Raw genomic sequence first — 12,545 nt, 5'->3', positions numbered from 1 at the left:
AGTAGAAAAAATATATATATATCGCTTTTCACAGAGCCCTGCTCAGCTCTGGCTAATGTTGGTGCTAGGGATTGAACCTGGGATCTTGGAGCCTCAGTCACGACAGTCTTTTGCAGAACCATTATGCTGTTTTCCCAGCCCAAAGATTTTATTTTTTATTTTTTTATTTATTATTGGAAAGAGAGAGAGAAATCAAAGGGGAGGATGAGATAGAGAAAGACAGAGACACTTGTAGCCCTGCTTCACCACTCACGAAGCTCTCCCCTTGAAGGTGGGGACTGGGGGCTTGAACCTGTGCACTGTAATGTGAATGCTTAACTGGGCACACCACCACCTGGCTCCCTCAGCCCTAAGATTTTCATCGGCATATTTCTCTGACCCTAGTATAAGGAAAAGTTGATAATCTTAAATATTTTAATCATCAAATTTTCTTTTGTGATTCCCAGAGCAAATCGTTGGCAAAGGCCATCATGGGAAGCTCGCCCCTGCTGCATCAGGAGGCAGTCAGCCACAGGCCTTAGCCTTTTGTTTATTCATTTACTTATCGTGAACTCCAGCATCACTTTCTTGAGGATTTTTCTTGTCATCTCGCATCTCCCAAGTGTGGTCCCTTTATACCAGAGTTGACATAAGGACCCTCGTGTGCTTGTGCCGCCTGCTGGTGACTGTTTCCTTCTGCTTTTAGACTGGATGAATCTCAGAGATGGCCCCATCACCATATCTGACTCCTCTGACGAGGAAGGGGTCCCCATGCTGGTCACCGTGGCTGCCCCACAGCATGACGACGACGAGGATCTGGATGATGACATCATCCTCACAGAAGTGAGTGCTGAGGTTTTGGGGAGCCCATCTTGTGGCAAGTGTGGGGGCTCTGTATACTTTCTCTGCACTCGGCCATGGTTGCTAAGATGCAGCTCCTCTCCATGTTAGGGGACAGTGGCCCTGAGCTGTCACAGCTCCGTGTTTCCGGGCCGTCTCGTTGCAGCCACCTTGTGCGTCTCCATGACAGTAGGACGTGTGTCGAAGTCATCTTGCATTTTCTGGTGCTGATGTTTTTTTAAATGAGACTTTTCAAAGAACTTTCTTTGTAATCCTGGTAGGTAGGGTCCAATGCAAAGCAAATCTCACTGCTTTTTCTAAAGCCCTTTCTAGCTACGAACTAGCTTTGTCCCTTTGTTTAGTCTAGCCTTCACGTCATTGTCCTTCTGTTTAGTCTAGCCTTCACATCTATTCCATGGTTTTGATCGGGAGAATATTTTTGGTTTTTCTTTTCTGTTCTACTTCAGAAGTCAGGATTACTAGTATAAAAGGAGGCATAGACATAGGAAAAAATTGAATTATTATTAAAATTTCATTTTTTCTTAGACAAATAAACCTCAGACATCACGAGCCAATCCCATCAAACCAGCTGCCCAGTGGCGAGATCTCAAAAGAGTGAGAGAAGAAAGGCCTAGCAAGTCTAGTGCAGCATGGGAGTCAGATGAGGACAGCTGGTTTTCAATGTGTAACAGCACATTGTTTGGTTCTGGGGAACAGGAGGATTCTGAGGAAGACTACGGTGCATTCCTGGATCTTGGGCCTCCTGGAGTTTCTGAATTCATAAAGCCAGGTGGCCAGGCAGAGAGAGACCCCATACCTGGACCAAGTCATCACAAGGCAGCAGGTGACATTGTCAGCTCCAGATCAGAGCAGAAAAGCGTCCTGTTGGGGAAACACCGGCTTCGTTTCTCAGATAGTGACCCTTTGGAAACCCCGAACCAGTCATCCGAAGACTCCGAGACAGAGCTCTTATCAAACACGGGAGAATCGAGCGCTGCCATAGACGATCAGTCCATTGAGGAAGACTGCTGGCTGGACCACCTGGACTTGCAGTCTCTGAATGAGCAGCCACGGGGGAGGGCCAGCCAAGTGGGGCCTCAGAAGCGGCATCCCGAAGTGGAGCTGGGCCCAATGTTGTTCCAGCATGAACTCACAGGGCCGGCTTTCCCAGGACCTGCTTTTCCAAGACCAGAAGCCCAGCAAGATGGGATTCCAGCCTCCTCCTCTCCTCAGCCAGCACATCCTCTGGAGGAGCTGGAAGACCAGCAGTTAGCAGTAGATGGTGAAGACCCAGGTGCAGCCCTCCCCATGCAGGGCTCCCAGGAGCCCAACCTGGACAACTTCTGGGGGCAGGAGGCTGCTGGGGTAGATCAAGACCTCGTTGCACTGCTAGTGAAAGAAACTGTAAGTAAATGTAGACACCACATTGTATGCAGGGCCTTCTTGTCAGAGCTTAGTGTGTGGGCACTTTGTTGCGTTCTCGCTCTCTTTTTAAAACTTACTTACTTTAATGAAATAGAGACCAAGACCATAGTCTCAGGCAGGAGCGTCTCCTGTAGAACCACTATGCGGTCTCCCATAGGTCACCCAGTCCCTGCATTTCTGTACCTCAGGAGAGAGAAGGGCACCTGCAGCACTGCCTTGCCCACTCGTGCAACTTCCCCTCTGTTGGTGGGGACGGGGAGCTTGAGCCCAAGTTCTTGTGTATGGTGACTCGAGCGCTCAACTAACTGAGCCACTTCCTGCCCCTCTCTCTAATCTAACCTTAACAGGGATCCCTCCCCAGGGCTGGGTGGTTGTGCAGCAGATTATGTGCACATGGCGCAGAGCACAAGGACGGGCGTAAGGATCCCAGTTCAAGTCCCCAGCTCCCCACCTGCAGGGGGGCTCACTTCACAAGTGGTGAAGCAGGTCTGCAGGTATCTGTTTCTCCCCCTCTCTGTCTTCCCATCCTCTCTCCATTTCTCTCTGTCCTAGCCAATGACAGCAATAACAATAACAACAATAAACAAGGGCAGCAAAAGGGAAAAAATGGCCTCCAGGAGCAATGGATTCATACATAGTTCAGACACTAATCCCCAGCAACAACCCTGGAGGCAAACAAACAAAAAATTGCTCCCTACCCCCGAGCCTGAAAGCCTTCTGTGATCTAGCTACAGCTTATGGAGGTTCCTGTGTGTCCCCCCCAGTTTTTTGTTTGTTTGTTTGTTTGTTTTGTCTTTTATTTCATAGAGACAGCCAGAAGTCTAGAATAAGGAGGAGACAGGGAAAGAGACAGAGAGACACTTGGAGCCCTGCTTCACCACTGATGAGCTTTCCCTCTGTAAGTGGGGACCATGGGCTTGAACCCTGGTCCTTGTGCACTGTAACATGTGCACTCAAAACAGGTGTGCCACCACCCGGCCCTGCCCCCCAGTTTTTAAAAAAGATGTCGAGTTAATTCCATATTCAGACCCTTAATGCAGGTTGATAAGATCGACTAGAGTTGCACTGCCCAGCACCTCGTGGCTGTTTATGGTGGTAGGGGATTGAACCTGGGACTTTGGAGCCTCAAACGTGAGAGTCTCTTTGCAGAACTATAATGCTGTCTACCTCGCCCCTGTGTGGGGGTGTGTTTATATTTCTTTTTTTATTTTTGAGAGCGATGCAGAGAAGGGCACAGAGAGAAACACCAGAGCACTGCTCAGCTCTGGCTTATGGTGGTGTGGGGGATTGAACCTGGGACTTAGGAGCCTCAGGCATGAGAGTTTGTTTGGATAACGATTATGCTATCTCCCCCACCCTGTGTACATTTCTTACAATTAAATAAAATCTAAAATTGTGGGCTGCAAGATAGCACACTTGGATAGTGCGCTGCTTTGTCATTGTGTGACCCAGAGCCAAGCTCAGTCTCCTGAATTGGAGGAAGCTTCAGTGCTGTCTCTCTACCTCTTTGTCTTTGTTTCTCTGGAAGCAGCTTAGAGCAGCTAACAACAACAACAAAAAAGTTTTTTTATAAAAAAAAAAAGCTTTTTTTAAAAAATTGTGTTTCAGGGGAATGGGGTGGGTGGTGGTGAAGCAGGTTAAGCACACATGGTGTTAAGCAAAGGACTAGCACAAGGATCCTGGTTCAAGCCCGCAGATCTGCAGGTATCTAGCTTTCTCTCCCCCTCTCTGTCTTTCCCTCGTCTCTCGACTTCTCTCTGTTCTATCCAACAACAACAAGAACAGCAGGGCTGGCTGGTGGCTGGTTGATTGAACATGTTACACTATGCAAGGTCCCAGGTTCAAGCTCCCAGTCCCGACCTGCAGGGGGAAGCTTCACAAGTGGTGAAGCAGGGCTGCAGGTGTCTCTGTCTTTCTCCCCCTTTCAATTTCTGACTGTCTATCCAGTAAATAAAGATAAAAAATATAACAAGGGCAACAAAACAGGAAAAAATGGTCTCCAGGCACAGTGGAATTGTAGTGCAGACACTGAGTTCCAGCAATAAACTTGGAGACAAAAAAAAATGTGTTTCTGGGTAGAGGTAGAGCATAATGGTTCTGCAAAGAGACTCTCATTCCTGAGGCTCTGAAGTCTCGGGTTCAGTTCCTTGATCCACCATAAGCCAGAGCTGTTTTTTTTTTTTTTTTAAGTGTTTCCTTAGTTTCCTTAGCAGATCTGCAGGTATCTAGCTTTCTCTACCCCTCTCTGTCTTCCCTTGTCTCTTGACTTCTCTGTCCTATCCAACAACAACAAGAACAGCAGGGCTGGGTGGTGCTGGTTGATTGAACATGTTACAGTACGCAAGGTCCCAGGTTCAAGCTCCCAGTCCCCAGCCATAATGTAAATGTTCAGAGACTGCACGGGTCTACACAGCTGCATTTTAGAAGACTGCCTAGAACACGTCAGCTCTGTGAGGTTGGTTTGTGCCCTGGCTTGAACAGGCTCCTTCACCCTTCCTCCAGGCTCTCCCAGCCCACGTGTCTCTAGGTTGGTGTCTATTGAGGACAAGACCTAGGCTTGCTTTCTTGCCATTGGGTTCCTCTGCCTAGGCAGTACTTGTGGGAAAACAAGGTGCGGGCATCTTCAGTGTGGAACAGAAGATGGACTGTGCGCTCGGGATCTTTCTCCTTCCTGTGTGATCTTTCTGTTGGGCGAGAGAACTTTTTTCCTGCCAAGGACCCTTTGGACACTTAGGACATCATTCACAGGTGGTGCGCACTTAAGAGCTTAAAAATGAGCACTCACCAGTACTATGGAGAAAGCTTCTAGATGGTTAATTTCAAATCCTGCCCGTGGTGGCCTCGTGGACCAGACCAGCAACCTGAGGGTTTGTGGGGTCGTCCTGCCCCTGCTCCACATAGAGAAAACTCTGGGCACATCCCGGTGCTTGGTGGGCAGATGCAGAACTGCGTTACAGCTTTTCTCTAGTCCTTAGTCCTTGAGAATACTTTTTGCCATCTGTTTTTCACCGCAATTTGAAGCTAGTCTAGAATGTGGCATTTAAGTAATGTGTTTATTCATTTCCAGGAAGCGAGATTTCCAGATGTGGCAAATGGGTATATAGAGGAAATAATTCATTTGAAGAATTACTATGATTTGAATGTGTAAGTATGCCGCCGTGTCTTTATTCTTTTTTCACCATGAATATACACAGGAGAATTTTCAGTTTCAATCCTGTTAAGCATACCTTCCTTGGCATTAAGTACATTCACAGTTTAGAAGTTTGCTGTGCTAACTCACGAGAGTATAAACTAGAGAATGACTCTGGTGTACTCAGTGTTGGAGATCAAACCCAGGACCTCTAGATCTCCATGCCCCACCTCCCAGCCACTCCCTGACATTTCTGTGTGACTCTCCCTGCCAGTCATCTCCCTGCCAGTCAAGAAAAGGGGGACCCCCACCTGCAGCGGGGAAGCTTCGCGAGCGGAGGAGCAGGGCTGCGGGTGTCTCTTTGTCTGTCTCCCTCCCCTCTCAGTTTCTCTCTGTCTCTATCCAGTAATAAACAAACAAATAATTAAAAAAAAAAAGGGGGGGGGAAATTTTTTTACTTTACATTAGTTTCATAAACATAATCCAAATTGTTTGTTTTGTTTTTTTACCAGAGCACTGCTCAGCTCTGACTGATGGTGGTGCTGGGGATTGAACCTGGGACCTGTCATGCCTTGGGCATAAAAGGCTCTTTGCATGGCCACTGTGCTATCTCCCAAGCCCTCCAAATAGCTTTTTTAAATTATTATTATTTAATTAATTTTTTTTTTACCAGGGCACTGCTCAGCTCTGGCTTATGGTAATGCAGGAGATTGAACCTGGGACTTTGGAGCCTCAGGCATGAGAGTCTCTTTTAGCTCAGCAGGTTAATCAGGTTAAGCACATGTGGCGAGAGTCTCTTTGCATAACCATTATGCTATCTAGCCCTGCCCTCCAAATAGCTTTCTAGCAGAGTTGTAAAGATGCATGTGAATTGCTCTGATAATTCAGTGGTACTAAGCAGTGGTTGCTTTTGTTATCTGCGTGCAAAGAATAGTAGTATTTAGGTTACATTTCTTTTTATTATCTTTATTTTATTTACTAGATAGAGACAGCCAGAAATGAAGAGGGAAAGGGCGATCAAGAGGGAAAGACAGAGAGACACCTACAACACTGCTTCACCGTTTGCAAAGCATTCCCTCTGCAGGTGGGGACTGGGGGCTCGAACCTGGGTCCTTGTGCACTATAACATGTGCACTAAACCAGGTGCACCACCACCTGGCCCCTTAGGTTACATTTCTTTTTGGTGATGTGTCTTGCTCTGACATACTGCATCTGTCACTTTACTAATTTTACTTCACACACATGAACTGTTTACTCTGGCACTGCAAATCCACTGCTCCCAGCAGCAATTTCTCCCCCCCCCCCTTTTCCCCTTTCTATTTTCTTTGATAAGATATAGAGAAATTGAGAAGGGGAGAAAGGGATAGGGAGAAAGATAGACACCTGCAGCCCTGCTTCACCTCTTGTGAACTGTCCCCCCTGCAAGTGGGGTACAGCAGCTTAAACCCTGGTCCTTGAGCATGTAGGATGTGTGCCCAACCAGGTGCACCACCGCTCACCCCCTGCACTGTTTTTTAAATAGTCTGCAAGGTGATCAAATGGACCAGTTGGTTCTTTAACAATCCTTCTGTGCTGCCTCCTGCATCACCCAAGCACACATTCACTGTTAGACACTGAATTCTTGTGAGGTGAAAAAGAAAATAGGACAATCAGTACTTGCACTGATTCATCTGAACCTACAGACTGATTTTCAAGTATTTCATAGTAGTGTGGAGAAACGTGGATGTAGGCTTGGAAAGCATACGATTTGGGACCGAGCAGGTGTGCACCTGGTTGAGCCCACACACCACCATGCGTAAGGAACCAGGGTCAAACCTTTGCTCTCCACCTTCAGGAGGGAGTTTTACAAGTGGTGAAGTAGGAATGCAGGTGTCATTCTCTGTCCTGTCAAAAAAATAAAGAAAAGAAAGAAAGGCCACCAGGAGGGCGTTAATTCATCATACAGACACTGAGACCCAGCAATAACTGGTGGCAGTAAAAAAAAAAGAAGAAGAAGAAAAAGAAAAAGAAAGAAAGGAAACATGATTTGAGCACTGGGGAGATAGTCCTGCCTCTTAGAGCACCAACTTGCATGCAGAAGGCCCCAAAAGTTACAAGTTCAATCCTTAGCACCACCTTATGCCAGAACTGAGCAATGCTCTCACCCTCTCTCACTCTGTCTTTTCTGGAGCCTAAGAAAGAAATAACATGTTCTGCTCCTTCAGTCCTGCAGTAATCTAAATCAGCTGAGCTGGGGAAGAGCATAATGGCTGTGCAAACAGACTCTCATGCCTGAGGCTCTGTAAAGTCCTAGGTTCAATCCCCCGCACTACCATAAGCCAGAGCTGAACAGTGCTCTGGTTAAAAAAAAAAAAAAAAAAAAGACTTCCACACCCGAGAGGCTCCAGTGTCCCAGGTTCAGTCCCCAGCACCACCACAAACAAGAGCTAAGCAATACTGTGGTTAAGATTGTTTTTTTAATTTTTTCTTTTTATTTATTATTAGATTGAGACAGAGAAATTGAGAGGGGAGGAGGAGATAGAGAGGAGAGACACCTGCTGCTCTACTTTACCACTCATGAAGCTTTCCCCCTGCAGGTGGGGACGAGGGGCTTGAACCCAGGTCCTTGCACACTATACTGTGTGTGCTTAACCAGGTGTGCCACCTCCTGGCCCCCTCTGCTTAAAATTTAAAAACAAAACAAAAATCCTCTATCGTTGGGCAAGCAGGATGGCTCACTGAGCTGTTGTTTCTTCATCATAGACACAGCCCAAGCTTGAGCCTGGCCCTCACTGCACTGAGAGAAGCTTCATTACTCTGGTGTCTTTCTCTCTGTCTCTGCACTGTCTCTGCCTGAAAATGTCAGCCTTAAAATCCAGTGATCACTCCAAAAAGTAATCAATCACCTGAGCATTGCTCAGACTGCCATATTGCAGGTGCTGCTGAACTGCCAGAGGCTTCCTCAGAGTCCATTAGCAGCACTCTTTTTTTTAATTTATCTCTCTCTTTTTTTTAATTATCTTTATTTATTTATTGGATAGACACAACCAGAAATTGAGAGGGGAAGGGGGTGATAGAGAGGGAGAGAGACAGAGAGATACCTACAGCACTGCTTCACCATTTGCAAAGCTTTCCCCCTGCAGGTGGGGATTGGGGGCTAGGACCTGGGAAGCAGCACTTTTTTTTTTTTATATTTATTTTATTCCCTTTTGTTGCACTTGTTGTTTTATTGTTGTAGTTATGATTGTTGTCATTGTTGTTGGATAGGACAGAGAGAAATGGAGAGAGGAGGGGGAAGACAGAGAGGGGGAGAGAAAGACAGACACCTGCAGACCTGCTTCACTGCTTGTGAAGCGACTCCCCTGCAGGTGGGGAGCCGGGACTAGAACCGGGATCCTTACGCCGGTTCTTACGCTTTGCGCCATGTGCGCTTAACCCACTGCGCTACAGCCCGACTCCCCAGCAGCACTCTTAACAGCATTTAAGCTGTGAATACACCTAGTCCTGCCTTTATTTGCTATAGTTTTCTTAATGTGCTTCTCATCTGAATTTTCCAGTTCCCCAATGCAGTAAGAATCTCAGTAGTTTCATTCTACTGACACCGACTAAGAAAAACTTCAGATAAGTCTATTTATTGTTAATTAAACTAGCAAGCAAAAGTATAAAATCAGTGTAATATTTTTGGCTATTCAGTTGTTCTGATCTGTAAGCATTCTGATTTTTTTTTAATATTTACTTATTCCCTTTTGTTGCCCTTGTTTTATTGTTGTAATTATTATTATTGTTGTTGTTGTTCGATAGGACAAAGAGAATGGAGAGAGGAGGGGAAGACAGAGTGAAAGAGAAAGATAGACACCTGCACACCTGCTTCACCGCTTGTGAAGCAGCTCCCCTGCAGGTGGGGAGCCAGGGGCTCGAACCGGGATCCTTATGCCGGTCCTTGTGCTTTGCGCCACCTGCGCTTAACCTTCTGCGCTACCGCCCGACTCCCTGTGATTCTTTAATAAGCCATTCACAGTGTCTGCCTTGGGGACTGCATTGTTCAAACATTGCATTTGAATCAGTGGGCAGGTGTGTTGGACTTCCCAACGGTCTGAACGTGCCATCGTTTGTTTTGCAGACTTTGTAATTTCCTCCTGGAAAACCCAGATTACCCAAAGAGAGAAGATAGAGTCATTCTCAACCCCAGCAGTAGCCTGCTTGCTAGCCAAGATGAGACCAAGGCAAGTGCTCTGCTTTTCAGTCTCTTCCTGGAAGTGGCCAGCCGGACTTCCTACAGCTTTAAGGACTAGCGAGAGAAAGAGGTTTCTTACGTGGGTTTCCCCATTCTAAGCCACGTTGACTTCTGTTTCCAGCCTTTTTCTTTGTAACTCTATCTCCCCTTTCCCACAGAGAATAAAGCAAATCCTCCAAAACAAGTTTCCTAAAATGAAACAAGAATTCACCAGGAATCTTTGTGCCACTATAGTTTTTAAAAGTTTCGAACAATTGAAAAATTTTATATCGCTCACAAGTTTGACATCTTACTGTGTCCAGTTTGTCACATGTCCTTTCCTCTGTCCTGTCAGCATAGCGCTCTCCTGTTTGACCCCACTGGGCTGTGTTTCAGTAAATCAGAAAACTCTTTATCCTTAGCACACAGGTCACTTAGAGCTTAAGATCCGTTTTTGAGTTTCTTTTTTGAAAGTGTGTACAGTACACGCATGTGTAGCCAACCTCCATGTCATGTTTTAGTTTGTTTAAAGATTTATTTCCTATGAAGTAGAGAAAGTTTCTTTTTTTGTGTTTTCCCATCATCAGGTCTTCATTCCCAGCTGACTTTTCAGATAGCAAGAGGGAGTAAGCCGCCTGAACACTGAGCTGCTCTAGTGTGTAGGTGGCCCGGCGGAAGCCTGGGCTGCTGACATGGCAAAGCAGGCACACTGTCCACACGAGCGTTTTGGCCGGCCCCAGACGCACTTACTAGTCTTCATCATGGCCTTCAGTTAGGGCCCAGTGGAGTCTTTGACAGAGTTACACAGCAAAAGGAAATGGACTTCAGAAAAGCTTCACTGGGCTCTTCCCTTGTCTGTCTCTTACACATTCTATAGCGGGAGAAAAACTGGGTTAGCCCAAGTTCTGTGAAACCAAGATGTCTGAGGGGTTAGGCTGTGCTATGTGTTGGTTTAAATCAGTGAAGCTAGTCTCCAGATAGATGCCTTCAGCTCCTCAGGCATAGTTACCTCCCTGGACTGGGAATACAAAGCTGAGGGGTTTCTGTGGGCAGCTCTTCTGGCAGTCATTCTCATGGGACATGCCCCATCTGGCCTCTAATGGTGTCTCTTTCGTTGCAGTTGTCTAGAATAGACTTTTTTGACTACTCGAAATTGGCTCCTCTTGACCAGCGCTGCTTCATCCAAGCTGCTGACCTCCTGATGGCCGACTTCAAAATGCTCAGCAGCCAGGACATCAAGTGGGCCCTTCACGAGCTCAAAGGACACTACGCCATCACCCGGAAGGTGCTCTACTCCATCTGTCTCCTGGGGGGGGCCCCGCCTCCCAGTGGATGAGATGAGAGAAGGAAGGAGTTGAGCTTGTGGGAATCGGGTGGTCTGAGGCCAGAGCAAAGGACTTGCTGGTCGGGAAGAAGGAGTAGGGACTAGAAGTGGGGGCATTCTGCTGCTGAGTCCACAAAGACGGGGTGACTAGGCGCTGCCCCTTGAGGTGACTGAGTGTGTGTGGCAGATAAGCTCCAATGGAGCTCCTTCCTGCTTTGCCTTCTGGCTTGGAGCATTTATTTATTTATTTTTCCAGAGCACTGTTCAGCTATGGCTGATGGTGGTGCTGGGGATTGAACCTGGGACTTGGGAGCCTCAGGCGTGAGAATGTTTTTGCATAACTGTTATGCCACCTACCCACGCCCTTGGAGCATCTTTTTGTGGGGTCTTTATATCGGCTAGACTGGTCTCCTGCCAGTCATTTTAACCACAAGCAACCTGTTCGCTGGGACTTGGCCTTCACCTGTGATATGACTCGGCCAAGGCGGTGGCAGCATTCTAAGGATGCCAAGCTGGAGTGCTGACCTGACACTTGTAGGGCGCTTTGTCACTCGTTAACATGGTTCAGTGCAAGCAAATGGGTATGCCTGAGGTCTTAGGAGCCTCCCACTGCCTTGGCCCTGAGCTCTGAGTAAGAGTTGGCTCTAGTGTGTCACATGAGCTATAGGTCTCTAAAGAGCTCATAGCACAGCACAGCCCAGCATGAGGAGGCATTTTTCTTCAACAGAGAGTGGGCAGTGACTAAAATGTTTTCCCTGACGCTCCAGGGCATCAGAGCACTATTGGCCCTGAGTGTGTTTCAGTAATAAGCTTACAAACTTGAAGGAACTGAGAACCCTTCAGACTCACAGTGGGGCCACCCAGGAAGTGGCACAGTCAGAACACTGGACTCAACCACGAGGTTCTTCCCAAGTTTGGTCCCAGACATTGTGTTGCATGCGGCCAGGTCATGCTCTGCTTCCTTTCCCCTTCCCTTCAATAAACTAATTAGTAAATACTTTTTAAAATAAAACTCAAAGCAGGAACTGCTTCTTCCTGTTCCTCCTCCTCTCCTACCACCAGCATTTTGCCAGGCTCGGTGCCAGCATAAGGTCTCCTCTACTCCTAGAGGCCAGTTTTTCCCCTTTTATGTTTCTTATCATGTGTGTTGGAGGGGGTGAGAGAGACAGACCGACAGACAGACAGGCAGGCCTGCAGGCCTGCTTCACCATTTGTGGAGCTTGCCCTTTCCAGAGGGGACAAGGGACTTGAACCCAGGTCTTCGTGAATGGTGACATGTGTGCTGTACTGGGCGCATCACTACCACACCCTGGAACTACTTCCAGTGAATATTTTGGGCAGGCGGATTGCTTCCTTGGCTAGGCGCTAGTTTGAGCCTGCCCCCACCCCCTATGTTGAAGGAAGCTTTGGTGCTGGGATCTTTCATTCTCTCTGACTCTGCCTGTATCTAAAATAATAATAATAATGAACATTTTATCAAAGTCATTTCGAAGTAATTTCCACGGTTTTGAAATCACTTAAATACTTGTAATATTTTTTATTCCCAATTTTGAAAAGTCATGCACTAAAACCCTCTCTTCAGTCTCCTACTTTCTGCTTTCTAGTGGCAGCCAAACTCCTGGAAGCTTTTCTTCTGGTGCTTCCCTTCGTGCTTG

General features: G+C 47.0%; 1 protein-coding gene and 1 long non-coding RNA gene across 4 annotated transcripts in view; one reads left to right on the top strand and one right to left on the bottom strand.

Annotated features, from left to right (window-relative positions):
* Window positions 1-12,545, bottom strand: part of LOC132533124 (uncharacterized) — a 215,632-nt gene that overhangs the window by 43,116 nt on the left and 159,971 nt on the right. The gene's annotated exons all lie outside the window — the stretch shown is intronic.
* Window positions 1-12,545, top strand: part of RNF216 (ring finger protein 216) — a 72,880-nt gene that overhangs the window by 8,069 nt on the left and 52,266 nt on the right. For 2 of the 3 annotated variants that reach the window (XM_060173253.1, XM_060173254.1), the window contains 5 exons: window positions 686-822; window positions 1,366-2,223; window positions 5,312-5,388; window positions 9,474-9,576; window positions 10,687-10,851. In XM_060173253.1, the coding sequence (XP_060029236.1) occupies window positions 686-822; window positions 1,366-2,223; window positions 5,312-5,388; window positions 9,474-9,576; window positions 10,687-10,851 (1,340 nt within the window). The remainder of the gene's footprint in view (window positions 1-685; window positions 823-1,365; window positions 2,224-5,311; window positions 5,389-9,473; window positions 9,577-10,686; window positions 10,852-12,545) is intronic. The other variant, XM_007525050.3, reaches the window with a different exon arrangement.

Source organism: Erinaceus europaeus, chromosome 15, assembly GCF_950295315.1.
Source record: "Erinaceus europaeus chromosome 15, mEriEur2.1, whole genome shotgun sequence".
NCBI classification, from domain to species: Eukaryota; Metazoa; Chordata; class Mammalia; order Eulipotyphla; family Erinaceidae; genus Erinaceus; species Erinaceus europaeus.
The sequence above is the reverse complement of the archived record's forward strand: the minus strand, read 5'-3'. Positions and strand labels throughout refer to the sequence as shown.